The sequence below is a fragment of the Medicago sativa genome, chromosome 1, assembly GCF_051527215.1.
Source record: "Medicago sativa cultivar Bolivia chromosome 1, Bolivia_mono, whole genome shotgun sequence".
Lineage (NCBI taxonomy): Eukaryota > Viridiplantae > Streptophyta > Magnoliopsida > Fabales > Fabaceae > Medicago > Medicago sativa.
Genome location: NC_140749.1, coordinates 16,111,249 through 16,138,968, shown reverse-complemented (window position 1 = coordinate 16,138,968; position 27,720 = coordinate 16,111,249). Strand labels below are relative to the sequence as shown.

At 34.5% G+C, this 27,720-nt stretch overlaps 3 protein-coding genes, 2 long non-coding RNA genes and 1 pseudogene across 5 annotated transcripts; 3 read left to right on the top strand and 3 right to left on the bottom strand.

Moving 5' to 3' along the window:
* Positions 1-468: 468 nt before the first annotated feature.
* Positions 469-1,664, top strand: LOC146953086 (arabinogalactan protein 41-like). The gene is made up of 2 exons (XM_085707816.1): positions 469-715; positions 1,452-1,664. The coding sequence occupies exons 1-2, from the start codon at positions 601-603 to the stop codon at positions 1,523-1,525; spliced, it is 189 nt and encodes a 62-aa protein (XP_085563942.1). The 5' UTR covers positions 469-600; the 3' UTR covers positions 1,526-1,664.
* Positions 1,665-3,253: 1,589 nt separating this feature from the next.
* On the bottom strand, positions 3,254-5,975 carry LOC146953085 (uncharacterized). Its single transcript, XR_015026687.1, has 2 exons — positions 3,619-5,975; positions 3,254-3,521 (listed from the first exon to the last, which is right to left on the bottom strand). It is a non-coding gene; the product is annotated as an uncharacterized LOC146953085 (long non-coding RNA).
* A 3,232-nt stretch (positions 5,976-9,207) lies between these two features.
* LOC146953084 (uncharacterized) lies at positions 9,208-9,968 on the bottom strand (annotated as a pseudogene).
* Positions 9,969-15,571: 5,603 nt separating this feature from the next.
* On the top strand, positions 15,572-17,821 carry LOC146953083 (low affinity inorganic phosphate transporter 4). Its single transcript, XM_085707809.1, has 2 exons — positions 15,572-16,085; positions 16,372-17,821. The coding sequence occupies exons 1-2, from the start codon at positions 15,694-15,696 to the stop codon at positions 17,564-17,566; spliced, it is 1,587 nt and encodes a 528-aa protein (XP_085563935.1). The 5' UTR covers positions 15,572-15,693; the 3' UTR covers positions 17,567-17,821.
* A 1,723-nt stretch (positions 17,822-19,544) lies between these two features.
* LOC146953082 (uncharacterized) lies at positions 19,545-20,851 on the top strand. The gene is made up of 3 exons (XM_085740884.1): positions 19,545-19,658; positions 19,776-19,840; positions 20,173-20,851. Exons 1-3 carry the CDS (start codon positions 19,545-19,547, stop codon positions 20,849-20,851), a joined length of 858 nt encoding a protein of 285 aa, XP_085597010.1.
* Positions 20,852-21,789: 938 nt separating this feature from the next.
* LOC146953081 (uncharacterized) lies at positions 21,790-27,333 on the bottom strand. The gene is made up of 2 exons (XR_015008027.1): positions 23,876-27,333; positions 21,790-22,012 (listed from the first exon to the last, which is right to left on the bottom strand). It is a non-coding gene; the product is annotated as an uncharacterized LOC146953081 (long non-coding RNA).
* Positions 27,334-27,720: the final 387 nt, after the last annotated feature.

Genomic DNA, 27,720 nt, shown 5'->3' with positions numbered 1-27,720 from the left:
TTATGTAAAATATCAAACTCATTACAATAATTATTTAAGTAAATCATTTTTGACAACTAATCAAAACTAAATATATTTGTTTACCTATATTTAGTTATTTTACCTACATAGACATATTATAATGCTAAAGGTTCATTTCATTACGAATATTCTCTTATTCAAAATCACAAAAATGGATAGAATTCATGTCAATTATTAAACATAAATGCAATCTGTCAGTCCTAATAACAACTTCAAATCAATGATACATTACAAGGATACACAGCACATAACCAACTCATCAAATTCTTTTTTGTTTTGGTAATAACATTATATATTATACAACCAACTCATCATGTTCTAGAAAATGAAAAAATTAACTGAAAAAATACAATCATTTCCTTCTAAACATGCGGGTGCACCTCTCATTCTACATCTCATCATTGCTGGCTCTTTCATGTGAAAGTTTTCAATCTTATAAAAGGAACACATAACTCTTTGTATTCACCACCCGCCCATAGTTCGCTTATATTCTCTCTCCTTTTTTTCTCTCTTTAAAACTTGCAAGAATTTAAAAGAAGAGAAAATAAAAGGAGAGAGAATCACTAAAAGAAAAAAAAAATGGCAGTTTCATTTTGGGTGGTCGTGTTCCTTGGTCTTATTTATGCATCTTTTGCGTCAATGGCTTCTTCACAGTCTGTTGCTCCGGCTCCTGCTCCCGCTCCCACAAGTGATGGTATGTTTTCATTAAGATTATGATTTTCACATAGTTTTTTCAAGTAATTCACAAACTTCATATGTCTATGTTTATCTCACCATCTTATATGATTCATGGATAAAAATCCTAATTATGTTATTTTTCTTGAGAATCAAACTTGTGAAAGTTGAATGATTGTTAAATTATAACATAATTCATAAATTCTTGATTTTGATTGTGAAAGATAAAGATTGTACCTCATGTTGAGAAACTTTTTTGTCTTGATAATAATATCTCAATCAAAAACTTTAAATAAGGTTTACAGTTGCAATTTAGACTACAACATCTGGTATTTGATGTCTCAATGACCACAATGTGATTCTGGTTGAAGTCACACCAATAATGTATGGTTGCGATTCTCTAAAATATCAAAAATTGTGATGCGTCATCGCGATTTAAAATATTTCTTTCGCTCTCCTTTGAGTGTGTTTCTTTGCCAAATAGATCTAGACTATCTTGGGTTTGTTAGTCTATAACGCTCCATGTTTAGGATTGTTAAAAAAAACATGAATTAAACCGTTAAATTGAACCGATAAGAATGAGACTGTTATTGACAGTTGACAAACAGTTCGATTTAATTCAATTTGTGAACTATCTGTCACAATTTGATATTTTTGGGTTTAGTCTTTGGTTTTTTTCAACCGTTCTATCCAATGTTGTTGTTTGGTTGCAAAACGCATGGCTAATGATTAAAATTGTTCTTAAAAATTTGCAGGAACATCAATTGACCAAGCAATAGCATATGTCCTAATGCTGGTTGCTTTGCTTCTCACTTACATCATTCATTAAGGCATCAACAATGGACTTGTACTTCAATTCTATATCAATAGAGATCTTTTTCAAGGGCATGTAACATGTAATAGGAGGAAGGGAGATGTTTTAATTAGACTATTGCATATTTTAATATACTGCCATTGCTCCACTGATAGTCTCATTCTGATTTTTTGGTTATCTCTATTTGCTGTGCTTGTTATTCTAAACCATCATTAGTTATTGATAAGGAATGAAGGCAAAATAAACAAAAATGAAAAAAGGCCACCTTAGGTTATCTTTTTAACTTTTGACTAAAAGAAAATAACATTTATTGATTTAAGTTGATAGAGTATATCAAATACAATCATCACAAATTCAGCATAGCTAAAAACAAAAACAAAAAAATATGAACAACAAACTCACATCATCTAAGTTAATAGCATACAACAATAAAATGCTTGCAAATAATATGATAAAATCAAAGTAACTAGAATATATTTTTTTGGTTACAAAAGTAACTAGAATATATATGACATTGTCTCTGCAACGTTGACGTTCACGTTGTTGATTGAATTTGTAATTGTTAAAAGCTGATGTTTCAATATGAACCAACACGAACATCACACCAAGATGAGAAATCAAACAATGCCGCACCGAGACGGTGAACAACACAACATTGCACTCAAACAACGAGATCACGAAAACACAAGAAAAACTTAATTGATGTGAAAATCACTTATTTAGATTAAAAATGCACGTAAAATTTCCTTCTCTAATTCCCGGCTTCAGTCCCTTCATTTTGGCGACAATGCAACATTTGAGTTTTGTTTGTGGGTTCAAACCCAGGTCTTAACATATCAAACATGTTTGTAGTAATTTACTATATAAGTTATACTTACCGGACAATAATTGAAATTTCAATCAAAGTAAATAAGAACTATACACCTTGTAGGAACATAATTAAATGACTGACTAGAAATATTAGAGATTTCTTGTCCCTTGAAAGACATAAACACATCAGTTCGAATAATTAAGTGTTATTAAAAAAAACACTTAATGATAGAATTAAAAACAAATTTTATTTATCTTTTTCGGCTCTAAATTATGGTGTTAATGTAACCAAAAAAAAATTATGTTGTTAATTCAATTTTTCTAGTAGTTTGATGTTCCCTCATACAACTCCATTGTTCGGTATGAACTCAATAGACGATTAACGAGGACAAAACTTAGAAACAGTACCTTATGTACAACTCCTAGAAATTTGTCCTACAAAATATAAATCTGGATAACTATTTTAACAGAGACAGATCAATGAAGAGAGGAAGAAGACATAATCAGATGGATGAGATAGGCAGAGGAAGGGGAATAAGAGAAACTCATGATTCTTTATGAAGAATCTTGAAGGCTGAAGCCATCTTTGATCGTCTCCGGTGTATCATACTTCGAACTATAATTATAAAGATTGGATCAAGTCGTTTTGGGTAAATTTGTATCAAAAATATAAAGTTCGATGATTAAAATATGATATCTTGATATAAGATTGTAGATCAAATTGTTTTGAGTCATTATTTTTTCTTGTGGGTTCATTTTCTCATTATTAGATTATTTTTCTTTTGTTCATTTCACCTAAAAAGAGTGTAGGTGTTACTGTTAGAGTGAGTGTTAAAAAGAGTGTTAGTTTTATAATCCTTTTATTCGTACTTGTTTCAACCTAGAAGCTAACCACAAATAATAAGCATACAATTCAATTCTTCAAACGCATTGAAAACACAATATTTCTGAAATTTATAATAACAAAGCAAAGAATGACCTTCAACACTTCTCAATGAAAGTAGAGTATGTATTAGACATAAACAAGATAGAAATAAAAACTTCATTTGACTAATCTTACACAAGTAAAAACAAAGATTGAGAAGTTGCTACGACTATATATCACGTATTCACGTGGTACATCTTCTCTCGATTATTTGTTTGACAAATCCACAATGCTTCTTCCAAATTAAACCTTGAAGTATGGATGCCCATGAACTCCCTGTAACAGTGCTCGCATATATTAAGAGGAGTGCAAAAATCAAAATTATAAGAAAGAATACTAATAGTAACTCCCTTAAATTAATTAAGAAAACTACCTTGACAATTGAGGTAAGGAGCTCCTTATTCCGACAGTGGCGGTGGTGGTGGTGGTGGTGGTATGTACGTTTTATACTCGACAGAATTTTTGATGTCGTAGGAATTGACACCAGTAAAAACTCCATCGTGGAAAATTGTCTTAATGGTATCCCCATTAGCAAGATGGTCAGTTTGAAGGTAAGAAAAGCGTATATCACATTTTCCTTTTGTAGCTACCACTGTTCCTACAGCTGTATTCATTGGGGGCACCTTGACTGAGTATATAGTCCCTACTTCAACTGTTTCTTCTATACTTTCTTGCCACTGATGCTCGTACGAGGCCGTAGCCGTAACATCTATCTTTCCTTCAACTATCACAGGGATTCCGGTTTCGAAAGTTGTTTTGACACCCAATGACACTGAAACACTGTTACTCCATGTTCTACTCTTAGTTGTAGTGATTTTAAGTTGAAATGAGCGTCTTGCGTTAGATTTTTCGATGGGTTATCGAATGGGGCAGTTGTGTTAGAGATAGGTGTTACATCGTAGATCTTAGCATTATGAATATCATAATCTAATATCTTGATTGTCCTGCTAAACACAGGCTCTTCTATTTTCAATTTGGCTTCTTTTGTTATAGGCAGCTAATACACCATCAACTCCGATTAATTCAGTGCTTCGGCAAATTAATTTGTTGCCTAGGTTACGAAGAGCAACAATGTTGTTTTCAACCTTAATTACTTCAAACATCTGGTCTTGGTCATTTTCTTCAAGCTTGGCGTCTGCTCCGATCCAGTTGTTAGACCAATCCTTAGATATGCGCTTCCTGTTCGTTTAGCCTTGATCTGAATGTGGCCATCCCTAGTGGTCAAGATCTCGCACACAATATTCCGGTCAGCTATGTCGTTAGAGTCAAAACAGGCAGCTTTGTTGTAGGCATTTGTGTAAAATCGGTCATTGTGATCCTTAAAAGCAACCAATTTGGGTAGTACCACAAACTTATCGTAATCGAAAATCATGGAAACTGCTTTGGAAATACCAGTGAGATGACCTATACATAAGAACAATTTATGGCTCCAATCAGAATTAGGAATGCACACTGTCCTTCCTGACTGTACATGATAGAAACTGGCTCTCTTTTTATCTTCAGTTAAGTCCATCCTAAACAAAGTACAATTCCACACTGATTGATCATCTACTTTTTTGGTGGCTTTTGCGGCAATCCAATCTTCGTCGTTTGATGATCTTCTCGTATATAATTCAACAAACTACATTAGATGTACCACTCTTTTTTGGTGGTGGCCGGGTTTTGAACCCTGACATTAACAACGCATGTCTCTGTCAACTGAGTTATGCTCATGAAGATTAAATGTACCACTCTACTACCGAATATTTGCGGTGAAAAATTCATATATAAATGTAATGCGATTAAAACAAGGCTATTAGGGAGTATGAGCATAAAATGTTATTGACCTATGTATTGATTAATGATCTAGATAAAATATTGTTTTAATATATAGAATCTCTATTTTATATACAAACAAATTAAGAGAAGACTAATGGTATACAGAGAAAGTTATATCATTTCTTCTCCTTGTCCACTTGTGAATAGTAAATACACAACGTGTCATGAATAGCTTTAAATTTAAAAAAAAAAATCCAAATTAATAAATCTTTCGAAAAATTATTGAAATAACACTTTTATTTAAATATCCATGTCATCTTACATTAACTTATTGAAAGACAATGAAACTTTGCGATAGTTTATTGATTTCTTAAATAAAAATAAGAAAATGTGAACCTACCTTAGTTGGTTTAGAACATTGCATAATAAATGTAAGGGTCAGGGTTTGAACCCTGGATATCTCAATTATTCATCTTAAATGTGAACTTCTAATCACTAGACTACTTTAAAAAAAAATATTATGAAACTACTGTTGAAATAAATCACAATATTTTTATTAATTTTAAGTAATTGTATATTTATAATTATTAGTAGTAAAAATTAAAGTGATATAATATCTATAACTAATATAATAAAATTAATGTCCACCAATTTTTCTAATATGCCATCAATTAATCTTTTAATCTCACTAATTTAGATGGCTACATGGTCATTTTACAAATCTTATAATATCAAACCTCATATTTTAAAGGGATAGTTGAAACAATTTTAGGCAAATTCTTAACAAACTCACAAACTGTTCTTGTTGCGGTTGTCTAAAATTATGAAATAAAGATTGTATTTGAGATAGATAGTTAAAGCTATTTTTTTAATAAAGAGATGGAGCTATTAGTTTTGATGTGGTTGATCACTATCTTCTTTTTTTAAAAATAAATTTAGTTTTCAAAATTTAATTAAATAATAATAGCTAATGTTTAGTTGAGCATTTTGTGATCCTCGTGAGTTTAGCTTAATTGGTAGGGATAATGTATAATATATGCAAGATCCGGGGTTAGAACCCTGACCACCAAAAAAAAAATTGAGCACTTTGTGTCCGTCTATCCGCTCTTTTTATAACATTATTTTTTTTGAAATTTTGATTAAAATTATTTTGATGTTGATTAAAATTATAGGTATAAATAATAAATATTTTGCACTTTTATTTTGTAATAAATTATACTTAACTTTTTCAATGATACCAACGATATATCAAATATAATATATTTCAACAAAATATAACAAAAACGAATATAATATAAATATTATTTTTTAAGCAAGGGCAGATTGAAATAATTTCTAAATCCCTCTCATATGAGAATTTGTGACTCTATATATAAACCAATGCATGTGATACTTTCTTATGCAAGATTTCAATGAACAAGTTTATTGAAATAATTTCAAGCAAAACCAGAGAGGAAAATAAACAAGAAATAAAAGATGCTGAGAAGAATAATCACCTAGCCCAATATTTGTCATTTTTTTTTTTTTGGTGAAGCCAATATTTGTCATTTGAGCAGGAGCGTATGTGCACAAGGTTGTGGCGCCCAGGAGCGGATTCCACAGCGAACTTTGCTTTAGGGATCAGCACTTCATCAGTTGAATAATCAAGGTAACCATCATTTGTGACACCCAAATATTTGAATGGAGCGCCACCATTTGTTGCTTTAAGAGCCATATATGAAAATGAATCCATTTTCTGTCACCTTTAAACACCCTTGTTTGTTTGTTTGTTTTATTTGTAGCTTTATTTTTGTGAGTTTATGATTTCACAATGTTTTCTTATGGTGAACTTTGTATTAATGATGGCATGTAATAATCACCGGAGTTTTGGGGCAAGTTGCAACTAATCACTTTTTCAGTCACATGGGTTGTTTTGTTCGTCTAGTTATTTTTCTTTATTTTGAAGGAGTCATTTGTCTTTGTTATTAGTAGCATATATAGTAGTCAATGCATAGTTGCACATAAATTAATACTAGTAGTTTTTCTTTAAGTACTGATTTAAGCATGGAAAAGATTCTAAATTTTTTGCAATGTAAGATAACTAATATATAACATGAGTAATGCTTGATGGTGTTCCTTCAAAAAAGTTATATATAATACACTACGGAAAAGTTTTTGATTTTTTTTTCCTACGAAAAAGTATTTGATTTTGGGGCAGTTAATATATTTCAAAGGGTTAAATATGTTTTTAGTTCCTATAAATATGTCAACTTTTCGTTTTAGTGCCTCTAAAATTTTCCTTCAACTTTTAGTCCGTATAAAATTTTCAATCACTACTTTTGGTCCCTATTTTTAAGTTAATTTTTGTATTTTTTAATGAAATTGTGCAGAAATGTGTAGTAAATTGTAAAAATATTTCCCAAAAAAAATAATTTTTTTATCAAAACAGAAATTAAATATGAATTTTTAACAGCCAAAAATATAAAAAATCATATTAAATTCATGTTTTGTTAAAAAAAAATTGAGAGATTATTATAATTTTATGAATTTTTCTGCAAAAATATGAATTCAACATATGATTTTACTTTTAAGGAAGGACCAAAAGTGAAGATGGAAAATTTTTTGAGAACCAAAAGTTGAAGAAAATTTTTAGAGGGACTACAACTAAAAGTTGACATATTTATAGGGATCAAAAACATATTTAACCCTTATTTTATCTTACTTTTATTTTACCCAATATTATTTTATCTTACTTAAATAATAGTAATAAGGTACTTTTTTTTTTGAGCCAAGTAATAAGGTACTTTGCTCAATGGGAATCAGAAGAATAGTAGAATAGTGTCTATTAGAATATAAAATATTCATTGTATAAATTATTAGTATATTGTATATTATTTAGAGATAATTGACGATCAAGTTAAAAATACAAAAATACTTGATATCCAAGTTAGAAATACTTGATGCCCAGACAAAATCATTGTATAAATACACATTACAGCATAATGAAACAGACATGAGACAAAATGTATAACAAAAAACTAATTAACATATTGACCGTCTTATTAAATATGACCGATCTTACATTGAGAAAATTTAGAGATTTTTCCATTTTCGATTCAATATACTAAAAGAATTATTAGTATTAATTTATGCGCAATTTTGTATTGATTATATATGTTAATATAGTTGATTAATATATTGACCATCTTATTAAATATGACCGATCTCACATTGAAAAAAATTAGAATCTTTTCCATGTTCGATTCAGTACTAAAAATAACTTAATTTGTATTAATTTATGAGCAATTTTTTGAAGGAAATTTTTTTTTGGTAGATAGCAAAGCCATTACAAACTCACATAAACAATTTTAGAATCTTTTCCATGTTCGATTCAGTACTAAAAAGAACTTAATTTGTATTAATTTATGCGCAATTTTTTGAAGGAAATTTTTTTTTTTGGTAGATAGCAAAGCCATTACAAACTCACACACACACCAAAGCCATTACAAATTCACATAAACAATTTTAGAATCTTTTCCATGTTCGATTCAGTACTAAAAAGAACTTAATTTGTATTAATTTATGCGCAATTTTTTGAAGGAAATTTTTTTTTTTTGGTAGATAGCAAAGCCATTACAAACTCACACACACAAGTGGAGGTGCCGGAGTTCGAACCCCGGTCATGGTGTCCGGCCTAACAATTTCGACATTTTACCAGTTGAGCTAGGACTCACAATTTTTGAAGGAAATTTTGCATAGACTATATATGTTAATACAGTTGATTAATATATTGACCATCTTATTAAATACTATGACCGATCTTACATTGTAAAAATTTAGAATCCTTTCCATGTTGAGAATTGCTTTTCCGACAATGAAAGTTTCCTATTGACACAAGTAAAATACTAAAATGCCCCCAGCGGTTGTTAACAACCGCTCTGCAAATCGCCGGCAGTTAACTGCCGCTGGCCCTCAGCGGTAGTTAACTACCGCTGGAAATTGCTTTTCTGCACATCTTTTCATTCTCTTTCTCTCTCCTCCTCATCTCAAAGCAATGGTTACTGTATTTTAGTATTTTACTTGTTAACAACCGCTGGAGAAGCTTGCTCAAAATCAACCAAATTTAACAATAAAAACATTTTAAGTCTGATTGCATTAAATTCCACCATTATCATACACAAAAAAACAACCAGATTCCATTACTTCATTACATCTTCAAGATCTAAAAGAAACTGCTAATTAAAATTACCAATGGTTCCATGCTTTCAACTTTAACATTTTACCATGTCTATTGCTTTTGTTTTCTTTCTTATTCTTATTCAGCTTTTTGTGTTGAGGTTGTTGAACTTTACTACACACTCGTTATGTTTCTGGTTCTGGTTGTGGAACTTGAAGCTGCTCAACAACCATGTCTTGAAAAGAGAGTTCATAGCTAGACTTAGGCATGTCTTGCATCATTTCCATAAGTTCTTTTTTTCCTTCTAAAATATCTTTGCTTCTTGAAGGTTCTGAAACTATTGAACATAGATGGTGGCTATTGAGCTTTTGTGTTTCATTGCCTCCAAGTTGAATATTATGCCAATCACATTTTTCAGAAGATGTTATGATGGTATTTGGTGAAGTCCAGAAACTGAATTCTTTGCTTCCTTCATCAGTATTTTCAGGAGTGTGTGTTTGGAAGGTTGAGTAGCTCATGGTTTTTGAGACTAGTGAAAAGAGAAGAAAGGTGATGGTGGTTTTGAGTAGGGGAGAATGGGAAGTGAGGTCCATATTATTATCAATGGCACCAGGAAGAACAAGTCTGACAGCAGTTTGAATTTCCCTTGAAGTGATTGTTGGCTTCTTGTGATTCTTGAGCAAGCTTCACAAAGATATCATTGATGGCAAAAGGGAGGATGGGGCTGTAAGATAGCAAAAGGGAAATGACATGGAAAGAAAAAGTGAAAAAAAGACAGAGAAATAGATGGAGAGAACGTACACCAATAAATTGAATAAAGGAATTCAGCGGTAGTTAACTACCGCTGGGCCCCAACGGGAGTTAACTACCGCCGGTTTGTAGAACGGTAGTTAACTGCCGCTGGGGGCATTTTAGTATTTTTACTTGTGTCAATAGGAAGTTTTCATTGTCAAAAAAGCAATTTTCTTCCATGTTCGATTCAGTACTAAAAAGAACTATTAGTTTAATTTATGTGCAATTTTGCATTGACTATATATGTTAATTTAGTTGATTGCATAACCACAAATATAATTCAGTTGATTTAGGGCTAAAGCATATCTCTTTCACTACTAGAAATTCTCGTTTTTCCTGCCGAAAGTAATCCGACGGAATTTCTGAGGATTTTGCTGCAGTGCACATTTTACTCAGCAGTTTCATGTGGATCATGCTCACCCGTCTGTATGCACGGGTATCCTGCTAAAGCATTTGATCAATCTATTGTAACGTATATAGAAAGAGATGTTTGTAGAACAATTAGTAATTATGTAATTTTAGTTCATTTCCAACAAATGAAAAATAATTATTTTTTTGTAATTTTGGTTGCTACAACTAATTTTAATATAGATTCTTATTATATTTAGTATTAGTATTTAATTATTTGACAGAAATTTTTTGCCTCACTGATATTGTAAGTCCAAATACGCCCATGCTCCACGGATAGTCTCGTTCTAATTTTCCAATTTTCCTATTTACTGTGCTTATTATTCTTTTTTTTTGACAAAAACAAAACGATATTCATTCATTCAAATCGATAGAGTACATCAGATATAAACATCACGCTAAAAACGTAAAAGGTGAATCTGCGAACAAACTCACAACACTCAAGTTAATAGCATACAACGGCAAAATGCCTACAAATAATATGACAAAATCTAAGTCACCGAAATACCCATGCTTCCGGATCTGCAACGTTAACGCCCAAATCATTGGTTGAATTTGTAATTGACTGATGTAGATCTTTCAATAGAAATCAAACGAACAACGCGATAAGATGCGAAACCAAACGCCGCACAAGACAACGAACAACACGACGCAACACTTAGACGACGAAATCACAAAAAACACAAAAGGAAAAACTTGATATATGTGAAAACCACTTATTTAGATTGAAAGAAAAGGGGAAAAAAGATGTAGAGGGGTGATTCTAGGTCAAAAAATGACCTAAAACCACCCCCTCCTCGATGAACGAAGGAGAAAGAAAGTTTAGAGAGAAGTTTGAATTTTTCTCAATAGAAAACTAGAGCCGGCTACACTGTGCTTATTATTCTAAATCATTATTAGTTGTTGATCAAGAATGAAGGCGAAATAAATAAATAAAAACTAAAAAAAAAGGTCATCTCCGATTATCTTTTTAATTTTTGATAGAGCATATCAAATACAATCATCAAAAATTCAACATCGCTAAAAACAAAAACAAAAACAAAAACAAAAAATATGAATAACAAATTCACATCATCCAAGTTAATAACATATAATAGTAAAATGTCTACAAATAATATGACGAAATCAAAGTAACTAGAATATCTATGACACCGGATTTTCAACGTTAACGCTCAAGTTGTTGATTGAATTTGTAATTGTTTAAAACTATTGTTTTAATATGAACCAATGAACATCGCACCAAAATGAGAAATCAAACAATGCCGCACTAAGACGGTGAACAACACAACACGACACTCAGACAAAGAGATCTCGAAAACACAAAAGAAAAACTTGATCGATGTGAAAATCACTTATTTAAATTAAAAATGCACATGAAATTTCATTTTCAAATTCCTGGCGTCGATCCCTTCATGTTGGCGACAATACAACATTTAAGTTTTGTCTACAGGTTCAAACTCAGGCCTCAACATATCAAACATTTACTATGTTTGGTTGGGAGAAGAAGTTGTGAAGAGAGAAAGAGGTGAGAGAGAGTAAGAGAAGAAAGAAAGAGGTGAGAAATAGAGAAGATTTGATGTATTGTTTGGTAAAAGAGAAAGAAGAGAGAGATAGAAGAGAAAGAGATGTTATTATGTTTTAAAAAGACAAAAATATCCTTGAGTTAAAGCCAACATACAATTTATGGTTTAATAAATCAATTTAAAGGTTTAAATATAATTCAATTAAATTTTTAACAAACTTGTTTTATTTAATTTATTATCTATTTAATTGATTAATAATTTAATATAACGACTCGATTGAATTTTTTTGAAAGAACGACTCAATTGAATCAGTTCATGGTTAGTATTTTTAGCATCAGCAATATACTTCTTTAAAAAAAAAACATCTGCAATATACTTATTGATAAAAAAAATACCAAGTATATTTCTACAATTTAGCATTGGCCAACAAAAAAAACTAGAACTGGAAAGTCGATGCAAGGTACTAAGTAGGTAACAATTATTTCACATTCTTTAAAAAATAAATAAAAAAATTGCATAATCAAGGGCAAAGGTGGAAATAAGAAAAAGTGAGCCTTTCTTAGCTCTTTCTTCGCATCTTTGGGGAGAAGAATAAAGTGTGTGGGTCTCACGCTTTATATCTCTCTCTCTCCCCTATTTCTATTCAAACCAAACAAGAGAAATTCAACATTTCTCTTCAAACTCTCTCTCTTCAACTTCTCTCTCCCTTATTTCACCCCTACCAAACATAGTGTTAATGAAAATTTTCCGGCATTGGTCACGTCACTTGCATCTCAAGAATGTTAAAAGTGTGTCAAAGTATATATTTTGTTTGAGACACGTGGTTGAATTGTTCGATACATGTCATAGAGTATTTCGTGTAGATGTCCCTTCTTTTTGTGTCTCCAAAACTCGTCTATCTCTTTCTTCTCTCTCAAGGCAAAAATTGTTTTCATTCCCATCTTTAGATAAAAAAAAAAAAAAAAAATATACAATCGAAGTGTAAGAAATAAGTAGGAAAGACAAGGGAAATTGATCTTCGAATAATTTTCCTTAACTGTTTAAATCTCTTTTTATTTTCTATTTGCTTTCACTTGAATATTTGGAAATTAGCCTTCATGTCCTTTGAATATTCTAACCCTTTAACCACTGAACTACACCTTCAGGAACATAATTAAACGACTAACTAAAATATTGGAGATTTCCTGTCCCTTGAAAGACATAATAAACACATCATTTTGGTCTCAAATTTTGGAGTCACTAACACTTAAAATAGAATTACAAACAAATTTTATTTATCTTTTTTATCTCTAAATTATGGTGGTAATTCAAATATTCTAGTAGTATGGTGTTCCCTCATACAAGGCTATTGTTCGGTATGAACTCATTAGACGACTAATGATCAAAGGATGAAAATTGAGATCGTAGCAAATATTTTGATGCTCAAATCAAAGTACATTATAAGTGAATAAGATAATATCAAAATGTACGAGCAGGGGCGGATCTGAGATTGAATTATTAGTGGGGCTAATTTTTTTTTTGAAGGAAGCAAGACTAAATTTTTTGGAGAAATAAATATTAATAGATAATGCACAACGTAAGTTACAAAATCTTATCTTAAAACTCGTGCGCGCGCGCACACTTTCACGCACACGCGTGCGCGCACATTCACGCGCACGCGCACACACATTCACGCACACGTGCGCACCACACACACACATACATACATACATACATACATACATACATACACACACACACACACACACACACACACACACGTGTATATATATATATATATATATATATATATATATATATATATATATATATATATCAAAATTGCAAAAAACAAAAAAAAACATTGCAAGCATTATAGCTTATTGGAAGATAATCAAGTCAATTTGTTTGGAGTTCACACGTTCGACTCTCACTAAGTTTATTTTTACAAGTAAATTTATTTTTTTATGTTGTTTATATTATCATGAAAAAATTATCAAAAAAACGCAAAAGTTAAAAGTTGAACCGACAACAACCAAACACAAATAGAAACACAAATGTCGCGCCACTAGACCAATGAATAATGTCATATTATGTTTCGAAATAGAACATATATATTATATAATTATGCTCTGTATATTTCAAAAAAAAAAATTATGCTCTGTATATAAAAAATAAAAAAATAAAAAAAAAGAATGGGTTTGGCTGGTGTCTGTGAAGCCCCGATACTTCAAAATGGATGACGTATCGTATCCCCTGCATATCTTGCACCGATACCTGCCCGATACTTTCCGATACGTATCCGGAGAGTATCCAAATATTAAATTTTATTTTTTTAAAAAATAATTATCCGATATTTTCCGATACTCACGGATACTTGTGTTTTTTATATTATTTTGAATTCTGTTTTTTTTTTTAAAAAAAAATAAGAATAAAAACATTATATTGTACTAGTTAGTTACATGTTAGTGTTAACTCTTAGTACTGATGTGTTCTTTTTTGGATATAGTGCTTCTTTTTTGGATCGATATAATATAGCACTAACAATGTTCCTTTTGGATATAGTATAGCATTGATGTATAACACTGATGGTGCTCTTTTTGGTATATATTGCCTATGTAATTGACTAATGACCACTCTCTTAATCGTCAATATTATTTATATTTATGTTAATGTGCTACGAGTCTGGTTTCTTGTGTTTGTTAATATATTTGCATATTAAAAAAAATGGTTATAATTATATTGTACATTTAATTATATAATTTTTTTATTAATGTATCCTAGCCGTATCGTATCTTAATTTTTGAAATTTTCCCGTATCGACGTATCGGTGCAGTATCGTATCCGTATCGTATCTCGTATCCGGGCTTCACAGGCTGGTGTGGTGTGGCAACAGCCACACTCAGCCTCACACAGATCCGCCCCCGTGTACAAGTAGCTAGATTATCTTTGTTATCTGATTTGTATAGCTAAGTATTTTACATAACTAATTTGAATAGTTATTCGGTTAGTAGTTTTACCAAAATATACACGGGTTTGGCTAGCTAATTTCTTTGATGGTTGTTGAATAGGCTCCTCAATTTCGTTTTTGATCAGGTCGTAACTTTCAATCGACTATTTTTATGTGTAAAATTCGACCAGGTGCTAATTTCGATTTTTTTTCAGCAAGATAAACAATTTTAAGGGATATATTGAACGGTCTTCGTTTCTTTTACCTAGATGGGTTTGTCTCCCTAGCACAGCATACTTAAGTACTGTAGTTAGGGGCTGATCACAACAAAGATTAATTTTTGGTCAAACAACTAATACTGTCAGAAAATACACTTCCAAAAATATGTTAAATTTTGTTTTTTTTTTTTTTTAAATTTGGAGTTAAAAAAGTTGCTCCCTAGTTATTAATTGGCACACATTCTTGTATGTTTATTAAATGATACACATTCTATTCGGTGGTAACGTTTGTCCTCACATGCACCTCATTTGAATTGCATTTGTATCCTATTATGTTAGCAAGCAGCTAAAAAACAAAACAATAATCCTCTTTTAACAGCTAACTGTAACCAAAACAAAAGCACTTAGAATTTTTTAACATTTCCTATAAGAATATCCTAAATAATTGATCAACACTAGGTGAATATCCATAAAATTTAGCTAGCAATCTCAATTTTTCTTGTTCTCATCTCCTAAGCTAACTTAGGACTATACGTCACATTGTTACATTATCAAACATATATCAATGCATAGCCATAATAATATATATAAGAGCAAACACATAAACACCTAAACCAAATTAACTCCAAAAACCAACTTGAGAGTCTTCTTTTTTTCTACCAAAATGGGATTAGAAGTCCTTGAGGCTCTTGATTCAGCTCGTACACAATGGTACCATGTAACAGCCATAGTAATTGCTGGCATGGGATTCTTCACTGATGCCTATGATCTGTTCTGCATTTCAACCGTTTCGAAACTCTTGGGACGATTATATTACTTTGATCCAAGCACTGACAAACCAGGGAAGCTTCCAGCAACAATTAATAACGTGGTAACCGGTGTGGCCCTTGTCGGAACACTTTCTGGCCAATTAGTATTCGGCTGGCTCGGAGACAAACTTGGACGCAAGAAAGTTTATGGTGTCACACTCATTATCATGGTTGCTTGTGCCATTTGCTCTGGTCTTTCTTTTGGTTCTTCCGCAAAATCTGTTATGACAACCCTTTGTTTTTTCAGGTTAGTGATGAATCCAACTTGGTTTTTAAGAAAAATAAAATAATTTTAACGAATAAGAAAAAACCGGGGCAACTTAGTCCCTACCTAATCTATCGCATGTAGTCCTCGTGAGCTTAATTCAGTTGGTAGGGACAATGCATAATATATGCAACCATCATTCAACTTAGTCCCTACCTAAACTATCGCAAGTAAAAAAGTTTGATTTTATAACTTCAACGGACATAGTTCAAATTCGTCGTAATGACTAATAATTCTCCCATTGCCGTGAATATTTCATGTGATTTAGGTTTTGGCTTGGGTTTGGTATTGGTGGAGACTACCCTTTATCAGCAACCATCATGTCTGAATACGCCAACAAACGGACACGAGGCGCTTTCATAGCAGCAGTTTTCGCAATGCAAGGCGTGGGAATCATCTTTGCCGGATTGGTTTCAACGTTATTTTCAGGAATTTTCAAAGCATACTACAAGGCTCCACGTTTCTCTCAAGACCCAATCTTATCAACACAACCCGAAGGCGATTTACTCTGGCGATTAATTCTCATGGTAGGTGCTGTTCCAGCCGCAATGACTTACTACTGGAGAATGAAAATGCCTGAAACCGGTCGTTACACTGCAATCGTAGAAGGGAACGCGAAACAAGCCGCTGCAGACATGGCAAGAGTTTTGGACATCGAAATCATAGCGGAGCAAGATAAGTTGGCTGAATTTAAAGCAGCAAATGATTACCCTCTTTGGTCTAGCGAGTTTTTCAACAGGCACGGTCGTCATTTAATCGGTACAATGAGTTGTTGGTTCTTGTTAGATATTGCTTTCTACAGTCAGAATTTGACACAGAAAGATATTTACCCTGCAATGGGACTTATTCGTCAAGACAAAGAAATGAATGCTATTGATGAAGTTTTCCAAACTTCGCGCGCCATGTTTGTTGTCGCCTTGTTTGGAACTTTCCCCGGTTATTGGTTCACAGTTTTCTTCATTGAAAAGCTTGGAAGATTCAAGATACAGTTGATTGGTTTCTTCATGATGTCTTTCTTTATGTTTGTCATTGGTGTTAAATATGAATACCTGAAAGACGAAAACAAGAACCTCTTCGCTCTTTTATACGGGCTAACATTCTTTTTTGCGAACTTTGGGCCTAATAGTACAACTTTTGTGTTGCCCGCGGAGCTTTTTCCTACACGGGTGAGGTCAACATGTCATGCTTTCAGCGCTGCAGCTGGGAAGGCGGGTGCTATAGTTGGCACGTTCGGGATACAATACCTCACGTTGGAGGGTAAGCCAACGCAGATTAGACGTGCAATGATACTTCTCGCAGTGACTAATTTGATAGGATTCTTTTGCACGTTCTTGGTGACGGAAACTAAGGGACGGTCTTTGGAAGAGATTTCGGGTGAGGATGGAAGAGAGAGTGAACTCACTGCAACACCAAATGACAGGGCTTTGGGGATTCGCCAGGACTCAAGAACAGAGAAGATGTGAAGGGATGATGTGAATTTAATTATATGCTGCAAGTTTGTTTTGATAATGTTATATTAATGTAATAATAATAAATAATGGGGCCAAAATTGATGTGTTTAGCTGGTTTATGAAATTATAAGATGAACCAAAAGTTATATTTTGTTATGTGTCGCTGACAGAAAAATAAACTTGTTGTAATGTTTATTTTTTAATGAAACTTATATAGTGCTTTTTATTGTATAATGTTGTATTTGTTCTTTATCTTCTTAAATATAAAGAAAGTAGCAACACTTTTTCGTTTGAACCTCGTGGTTTTCAAAGAAGATAGAAATGAAAAGAGTATACTTCTCATTATATGACAATTTTACAGCAATAAACTAGGGCGAACCTCGTGGATGTCAAATAAGACAGAAGTGATCTTTGTAGGAGACGTTGATGTCGTGAAAGAAATGTAGTAATATTAATTGACGCCTAAGTCAATGTTTGGCTAATGTATATGAAGTTTTGTCCAGAATGAACGTGTACATATAAGAGATTCTATATATACGTATAAGATACTGTATATATACGTATCTTGGAAGAGGTGAGGGGTAAAAAAAAAATGAGACAATGTTATAATACTTTAGTGGAAATGTATATGATTCAATTTAAGATGTGGATAAGTTGAATTGTCTCTCGATGAATCATACTTAAAAGTTATGTTTTTTGTGGATGAAGGTAAAATGCCCCAAAAGACAATTAATTATTGTTTGTTGTTGAACGACAATTAATTGTTGTTTCTCCACCAGCAACAACTAATTGTCGCTCCACTGTGAACATACTTCATTCGTAATGAAATATAAGCAAAAATGATGGTTGAAAAGTCGATGTATATGGTTAAAAATTTAGTTCACATACATCAACTTTTCAACTACCCTTTTGTTTATATTTCATTCTCAAAGGAGTATATCAGAGTCAAAAATAGAACCACTCACATATTCAAAAACACTCAAAACACAAATTGTACTCCCTCCAATTCCAAACTCCAATAACCAAACTCCATCAAATTTCTTCAAACTCAAGCAACTAATCAAGTAAGTGTTCACAATCCCTAAGCATACTAAACATTGTTAGTTTTATATGCTTGGGTATTTTTAATTGCTCACATGTTAGGATTTTATTTTGTGATATTGATGACTTTTTTGGGTAGTTGTTGATCGATTACATGCTTGCTTTGAATGTGAATGTAGTTGATGATTTAGTATACGTGCATTTTGCATTGTGGGTAGTTCAAGAAAAGAAATGACATAGTGGACATTGAATGTATATATGGCTGACAACAAAGATAGACTTAAGCTAGATAGGTCGACTGACACCAGCAACATACACAGAGCGAATGATGCAATGAACCCTCCTTTTAAACAGGTCCGACTTAGGCATATGAACCGCGAGACGGGCACCGCATAGGTGGTCGATCCTACACCAGATATGCATGAGCATCAATACGAGGTTCAAGCCGACAACGACTAGCATCATGATCCATCTCCACCACCACAACACAACACCCATCACCATACCACCATGACCCACTGCCAGCTATGGAATTTGGTGGTGGGCCTTATGATTTTTCTATACTGTCTAATTTCTTGTATTATATTGCCGCCAAAATTTAGAAGTGAGAAGTAAGTATAATTATTTTGGTCAAATTCAAGTGTTTTTTCTTATTTATATTTGTTTGTTTGTTTGTGTTTTAGTGACGCAAACGTGTTCTCTGATGCATCGCACATGGAAACAATATAAGTGAGCTACAACATTCAGCAATGCATCTGAATTGGTTTTAGGGTCTTGTGTATGCTTATGGTCTTGTCTCACTTCTTGTGACACCTTTCAAGAATGTTAATTCAAGCCTATGTACGACTTTCATTGAGCGGTGGCATGACAAAACCAGCAACCTTTTCTTCCAGTTGGGGAATGATCATCATGCTGGATGATGTGTCATGTTGTCTACACATCCTGATTCATGGCAAGTTATGATATGACTAAAATCTTCCAAAAGCAAGGTGTTGCTCTTATTACTGAGTTGTTTGGTGTGAACGAAGATGATGTTGCTAATGAGTGCGAGAATATGAAGGGGGTATTTTTACTTAGTTGAAGCAATACCAAATATATTGTCGAAACTATCATATTATTTAGATACACAAAAGTCAAACATTATACTCAACATCATATACAATATGACTCGTATGTGTAGTGCATGGTATTACAGCAGCATGCAGAGAAGGATAATATAGAGAATAATAGTAACTTGCAATGCAAGTTACTTCACCATTGTACTTCATCATCTTAGTGTAGTACAATCTAGATTGTGTAGTACAATTCTTAGGCCTATATATACCTTTGCATCACTCTATTTGCATAATAATGCAGTTTTATTTTGCTCTTCCATTGTTTCATAATATGGTATCAGAGCACTCTCTTTGAGAGTAGTTCTGATCCTAACCGTTTTTCTTGCGATCCTAACCGTTTTTCTTCTCGTTTCTTCCGCTGCAATTCATCTTCTCTGGTTGAATTTCGTGCATTTTCTGCACATTCGCCATTGTTTTCTTCGTGTTCCTCTTGCTTCCTCTGTTTTTTCTGTACTTTTGAAGCTTTTTATCTTCAACAATGGTGCGTAACTTGAATACTCAGCAAAATGTTGATTCAGTGTTCTATGTTCATCCTAGTGAGGGTCCAAACTCTTTGGTAGTTACTCCACTTCTCACTGGCTCGAATTATCTCGCATGGAGCAGATCCATGCAACGTGCACTTGGCGCGAAGAACAAACTTGTTTTCATCAATGGATCTGTGCCTATTCCTGATCTTGATGATTTGAACCATGATGCATGGGAACGGTGCAATCATCTGGTTTACTCGTGGTTGATCAATTCTGTTTCTCCACAAATTGCTCAAACTTTAGTGTTTCATGAGCACGCCATTGACGTTTGGGATGAACTCAAAGAACGCTTCGCAAAGGTTGATCGTATTCGCATAGCTTCTTTACGTTCTTCTATCAACAATTTGAAACAAGGATCTAAAACAGTTTTAGAGTATTTCACTGAAATGAAAACTTTATGGGAAGAGCTTAATTCTCATCGTCCAATGCCTAATTGCACTTGTCCATTTCCATGTCGGTGTGAAGCTATGAGATCTGCACGCGCACATCGTATGGAGGATCAAGTGATTCAATTTTTGACTGGTTTGAATGATAACTTCAATGTTATCAAGTCTCAAGTCCTTCTTTTGGATCCATTACCTTCAATTAACAAGGTGTATTCATTGGTTATATAAGAGGAGAGTAACTGTAACATCCCAGACTGCTTACAGGATTGCCGACTAACCCCACAAACCAACACGAGTCTTTTCAGCATGCTTTGTCCTCACTCACATGCTTACCGGGAAACTTCCCGGTAGGTCACCCATCCTAGTACTACTCCAAGCCAAGCACGCTTAACTGTGGAGTTCCTATGGATTGAGCTCCCGAAAAGAAGATGCATCTTGTTGATATGGGTAGTACCTAACAATTCTTATAAGCCTTCCTTCAACCATGTAGTCCCATACCTACACGGCCTCCGGATCCCTCTCATTCCGATGTGTTTCGGTTCCTACTATTGTCGTGGGGGTCCCTTGCGGCTTAAACCGTTCCCCTTAGGTCGGGAACCTTTCGTATCCACCTAGCGGGATATCGAAAGCCACGACGTGGGTGTTACATGCCCACCAGCTTCCGCCTGGTTCGTCCCCGAACCACACCGTACTGGGAGAGGTCTGCTCTGATACCAAGTGTAACATCCCAGACTGCTTACAGGATTGCCGACTAACCCCACAAACCAACACGAGTCTTTTCAGCATGCTTTGTCCTCACTCACATGCTTACCGGGAAACTTCCCGGTAGGTCACCCATCCTAGTACTACTCCAAGCCAAGCACGCTTAACTGTGGAGTTCCTATGGATTGAGCTCCCGAAAAGAAGATGCATCTTGTTGATATGGGTAGTACCTAACAATTCTTATAAGCCATCCTTCAACCATGTAGTCCCATACCTACACGGCCTCCGGATCCCTCTCATTCCGATGTGTTTCGGTTCCTACTATTGTCGTGGGGGTCCCTTGCGGCTTAAACCGTTCCCCTTAGGTCGGGAACCTTTCGTATCCACCTAGCGGGATATCGAAAGCCACGACGTGGGTGTTACATGTAACACCCATACTAGACGTATCTAGAATGTCTAGCACGTGCGTTAAGTTTAGTATTGGATACATTAAAAATTTACAACAATAAACTACGAATGAATATATATGTACAACCAAATGCGTTCGTACAAAGAACATAACTCAACTTCTCTAAACAAAATATAATAAATGCATCCTTGAATATCCATCTCATCCTGCAGCGGGTACGAACGAACACTTGTCGCATCATCCATTCGGCTACTAGCTTGCTAATCCAACCTGTTTATCTGAAACAAAAAGGATTGGGATGAGACATAATGTCTCAGTGAGTTCCCCTAAATCCTAGGCTATAGGCAACCTCAGGGAAAACCTACGGTCACCACGTGTCTAAAATACAACCTGCCGGTTGATTATACGTGTGTGGGGACATTGCATACTTAGACGGTGTGCATACTAGGGCCGTCATAGCCTTATCTCACTTGTTATAGGCTTCACTTCCTATACGTGTCATGGCGGTCGAGGGGAATCTAAAACCGCAACGCCAAGAATACGCTCTACGTATCGAGGCCTAAACATACTATAATCATGACACAATTCTAAACCGGACGATTAGGGGAAACCTAAAATCGTCATCGGCATATCTTTCTCTATACTTGCTCTATGCATAGCTATGTTGTATCTAACAACATATTCTATCTTGCTATCATACTAGTCATTGACGATCTACGTCTATGTTCTACTATTCTTGACGATCTACGTCAAGGCACTGCTATTCTTGACGATCTACGTCAAGGTTCTATGACATAACATAAATATATCTAATAAATATGCATAGTCAAGTTTATTCATAAAGTTAGCGTTTAACAAACAATTATTATCTGAGTTCATTTTACGGAAAGCCCCGAGTGGAGTAACCCCGAGCGCAATCCCTATCTATCCGATGGAAACCTATCTAAGGTATAAACCAACGGTACTCCTGCAGTGACGTGCGGGATCCTTACGGCTAACCCCATTTCACCTAATGGAAACCTCTTGAACCAACCTAGTGTGGACACAAGAGACACGACCACCACATCTTACTTACTAAGTGACATGCGGGTTCCTTACGGCTAACCCCGTTTCACCTAATGGAAACCCCCTGAGCCAACCTAATGTGGACACAAGAGACATGACACCTTTAACTTTAAAGTTTGGGTCTATAAATGCATGAGTATTAAATCTATGCTAGCTATCTCTTTTACCTCGGATGCCTATACGATCCGACTAGAGGTAAATTATATGCTTGCTTAACTTGCTATGTGAAGAGATATCTAATCAATTCACGTCTTGCCATACTCGTATGGCACTCTAGTTTCTATTCGAAGAGATTACTCTATGCCACTTCGCAACTAGTCAAGCATACTACTCATGCCTAACATTCTATTCTCTACTAACTATTCTAGTTCTTGACAAGCTATGTCAAGGCTCTACTTTCATCCCATGCCTAGTTCTTTGCTACCCGAATAATTCGGCTAAAACTCTCTTGAGCCATCCTTGTAATACATGCTAAGATTGCCATGATTAATGGTGCAAGGATCAATTGACGGTGTGTGCAAATTTTCAATACTTTCTGAAGACCGAAAATGCCATAAACCCAAGTTACGAGCCGTTTATAAATTTCATGATTTGATAAAGCTAAGCTTGTACCAGTAGAAAGATAAGTAAAAACAGTACAAGAATACACCGAAACGATCGCTACGGACCCCCACGCGACTGCCCCAAGCACCCGAGCGCAGAACAACGCGAACGTTGTCCTGTCTGGGGCGCCTGGCGCCAGAGGGAGGGCGCCTAGCGCTGGCTCCCTGACTTGTGGGCGCCTAGCGCCCTTGTACAGGCGCAGCGCTGCGAATTTTTGCGTTTTCGGTGCTTTCGGCTACGGGTTTTCGCCATTTTCGACCCAAAACTCGACCAATTGGACCCTGTAATGCACCAATACATCCAACAACATATATAGCTTCATTTAAACATATCTCATGGCAATTTTTAGCATGTAAACAACAAGAATTACCTTGGGGTTACTTAAATTTCATAAAAGCAAAACTAACATAAAACATGATTTTTCTACAAGATTACACAAACCCAAAGGTGGCTATTCTATCTATGGAACTCACCTAACATGATCCTTGCATATTCTTCAAGTTCCAAGCTCAAACTCTAGCTTTTGATCCTTAGCCCTTTTTCACCAAACCATACTTTAATCTCTTCCTCTACTTGTTTCTTGCTTGCTAAGCCATGCTTGATCATGTATTGAAGAAGTTTGGATGACTTAGAGAGGAGAGGGAGGCGCAATTCTTAGAGAGAAGGGGGAGAGAAAGGTTTTCCAAAACCTAGAGAGAGAAGTGAAATGGGAAAATGAATATTTTGGCCCCAAAAACACTTATATACTCCCTTGCGCGAGTTTACTTAAATGCCCTTCGTCTTGGTCGCGCTTAACCTGACACTGATACATAAACCCCTGCTTGACTGATATTTCTTAAAAACATTCTTCCGTCGTACTTGACGTTCTGTAACACTTAATCTCTGATATCTAGTTCATAAATGACTTATGCCATTAATAGACATTTCCATGAATATTTGTCCTCTGACACGTCTGATGGGTAATATTCCGTTACTGATAAGCGGGATATTACACTCTACCCCCCTTAAAGAAATTTCGTCCTCGAAATTTAGAAATCATCTATCAATCACAGTAACTAAAATCTATTTCCTTTGGTTTCTGCTAAATGATATCTGATCAAAACCACTCTAGTGAGGTTGAAGAATATTTTTCTCAACAAAGCATGTAATTCATCCTCTTTCTTATTCTGCATATGATTGAATATGGTCTCTTCAATCTTACTATATTTATCATAATCACAGAACTATCTGAGAACACAGTGATTAAAACTGACTTTTGTTATATGCGGATTGCTTGTCTCGGATCTATTCCTTCTTTGCGTAGCATGAACTCTGCATCTACGTAACTTTTCTTTATCTGAAACACTCAGGATTTGCCTTTAGACTGGAGTTCTACTGATATCCAGGTTTGCCCTGCAGTGCTTACGTGTATCTAACACATCTTCCATGTATACATCTTATCATGCATACATAATCTGTTTTACCGCACATTGCGATTTATGCTTCTTACTGATGCTACTTATCTTGATGATTCTACTCATCTCTAATCATAATCTTATGAAACCTGTCTATCCTTTCATAATATCCCTGTACTGCAATTCATGGGTGACTTGTTCTAGCTTAGCATGAAGAAGTAAAATCAACTACACTGATTCATCTGACAATCTATTAACCTGTCTGACGATTCACAAGCTCTTGAAACTTTCTACTAAGTCCATTTGCACTTGCATTGAACGCTCTTAGCATAAATCCGTGCATCCCTTATGTCATTAGTATCACATGGGCATTGTCATCCATAAAACTTTACCTTCTATAGTTTCTGCATACTCTCTAGCGCCACTGCTTGTTAGTTAATAACGATACTCATTCTAGCTTTTGTTTCTAAGAGTTTCTAAACTTTGGTGCATAGGTTCTTGGAACGAATAAATACATGACTAGAAAAATATCATTTTTTTAAAACTGAGTCTATACTAGTACTGCAGAACCACAGGACGAGTCTCTATATCTAAAAAAGGTTTTATGACTCTCCTTCACACTTGTCTCTAACAAGCTGGTCCTGAAGTCTGTACGTCTTAAGTGAGCTTACTCGCTTACGACGTATCTCATCAGTTTTAACAATGTGAAATTTCATGTTTTTAAAATAAACATCGTTCCCAAGTTCCTCAGTACCAATCTTAACTTTAAAAGTTATAAAATCATGGCTTGACACCATTCTGGAAAGTATCGTTATCATTTAACAAATATGGTGTAAGAGGGTATGTACTTCGTCAGGCATAACCCATAAATCGTACTCCATTAACATAGCACATACTATTTCTGACTAGCCAACAGCTCTTCTACACATTCGACATCACCAAAAAGGTAACTCGATTAATTCATCTGTGCTAACTCTAGTCTTTCTCATCTTATCTGAGTGAAGATACTTCCTTTAAACTTTCACTTTAATTAATACTGGCTGCATAAGCATCTATACTTACTTAACATAACGAGAACTTCCTGCTCGTTTCATAATACTTCTCATTAAAACTGCATTTCTATCCTGAACTTCCTTCACGAAGTTTCTTACTACCAATTTTCCATGTTCCATGGCTACTGTTCGCAACTTAAGTAATTAACTTCCGTTGCGCTACTCTGATTTCCACCGGTTGGCCTCAACCAATACTCTGATCCGTTGAGACGAGGGAAATTTTATTCTTCTTCTATCATTACATTAATATCTGCTTAAGCTCTGCTTGATACTTCTATGTTGCATGCTACTCTGCAACCTTGCTATACTCTTTGCTGGTAAGATTGAATCTCAAGGAAACTTACCTCTGGACATATCAATGTCATACTTACTCTTATTCCTGAGCAACTTAACTCAAGGAGCACATCTTTGCTATTACATAACTACTATTCCATAAATCGTTCTTACAACGTCCGATGGTAGACTCATCTTGCACTCGGGCATACTTCCTTATGCATCTAACATTGTAGCTTCACATCTCGCATACTATGTTTTGCTTGATCTTTCCTATGCTCGCTCGTTAATTTTTCTTTAATAGAAACTTCATAAATTAACACACGGGTCATTGACGTTGATGATTTTTTTTTTCTACTAAATAAAAACATATACTGAACCTAGGTCCCAGTTGTTACTCTAATTTCACATGACGAGTTGACAACACATACGTGCCATCAAATCTTAGTCCTAGTGAGTTTAGCCCAACTATACGAGTCGTAACAACCCGGTACCTACAAAAAATTCATCTTGCTTTCAAAAAAAATGTCAACTTCAATCACCCTTATGTATATATTTTCTAAAATCATGTAAACTTTACGATTTGACATCCTAACGAGCCTTCGCAAATTCATCAAGCAAAACATAGATTCGAGGGGTACTCTTAACTTCGCAAAGTCCCAAAATCCTTGTGATTTCATATGACTCTGCACCATTTAACTTCTTGCTTCATGCTTTCACATCTGTGACTTCTATTCTAAATACGGGTGCCTCTAAACTCTTGGTCTAAACTCATTCTTATCTCTTGTCACATTAACTTCCAAAGTCACGTCAAACCGAATCGATTTTCGTTGATGGTTACCCATGCCTTTTTCCCTTTTGAAAACTTTAGGGGGTGATATGCATTCGTCACTCGATATAAAAAAAAAACAATTTCTCATTGCATAAAGATGGTGAAGACAACTCTCCAATAGTCACTGCATTTCCTAGAGACGAACTGAAAAATTTTGCTCCGGGTTCGCTATTGATGAGTTTCTTCAGCTCATTTTTTTTTCAAAACATACTTTGCATAAATTTTTTTTTTTTTTATTTCTCAAGTAAATCAATGCACATCGATCATTCCCAATATCTAAAATATCCTACTATATATGCATGGCAAACATCAACCTAATTCGATACAATTTTCGGCACTTTAGAAACTAATGCTTCATTCCTGATAACATAAAACTTTCACTGAATCCTTCTCTACTACGAGTAGCTTACTTCTCTGCGTTGCTGCTTAACGTAGCTTCCTGAACACTAGAACCATGTTCACTTTGAACATTCAAGTCCGTAACTTCAATAACATAATACTAATCCTGAGAGTCCACTAATTCCATCAACATACGTCGACTGCTCTCTATCTTGTAGCCTTGCGCTTACTTTCTGGAATACAATTCCATTCTAACTATGACCCTTACTGAAGCTTCAGGTCCTGCTATGATATTTTCATATCCTTCTCTTATGGGTATACGAAGTATCATCAACAACTTACCCAACGCTGTCTAAACGTCCCTTCTCAACATTGCCTTACATTCCCGGAGGATTCATACTTCTACTTGCTTAGTTTACCGGCCACCT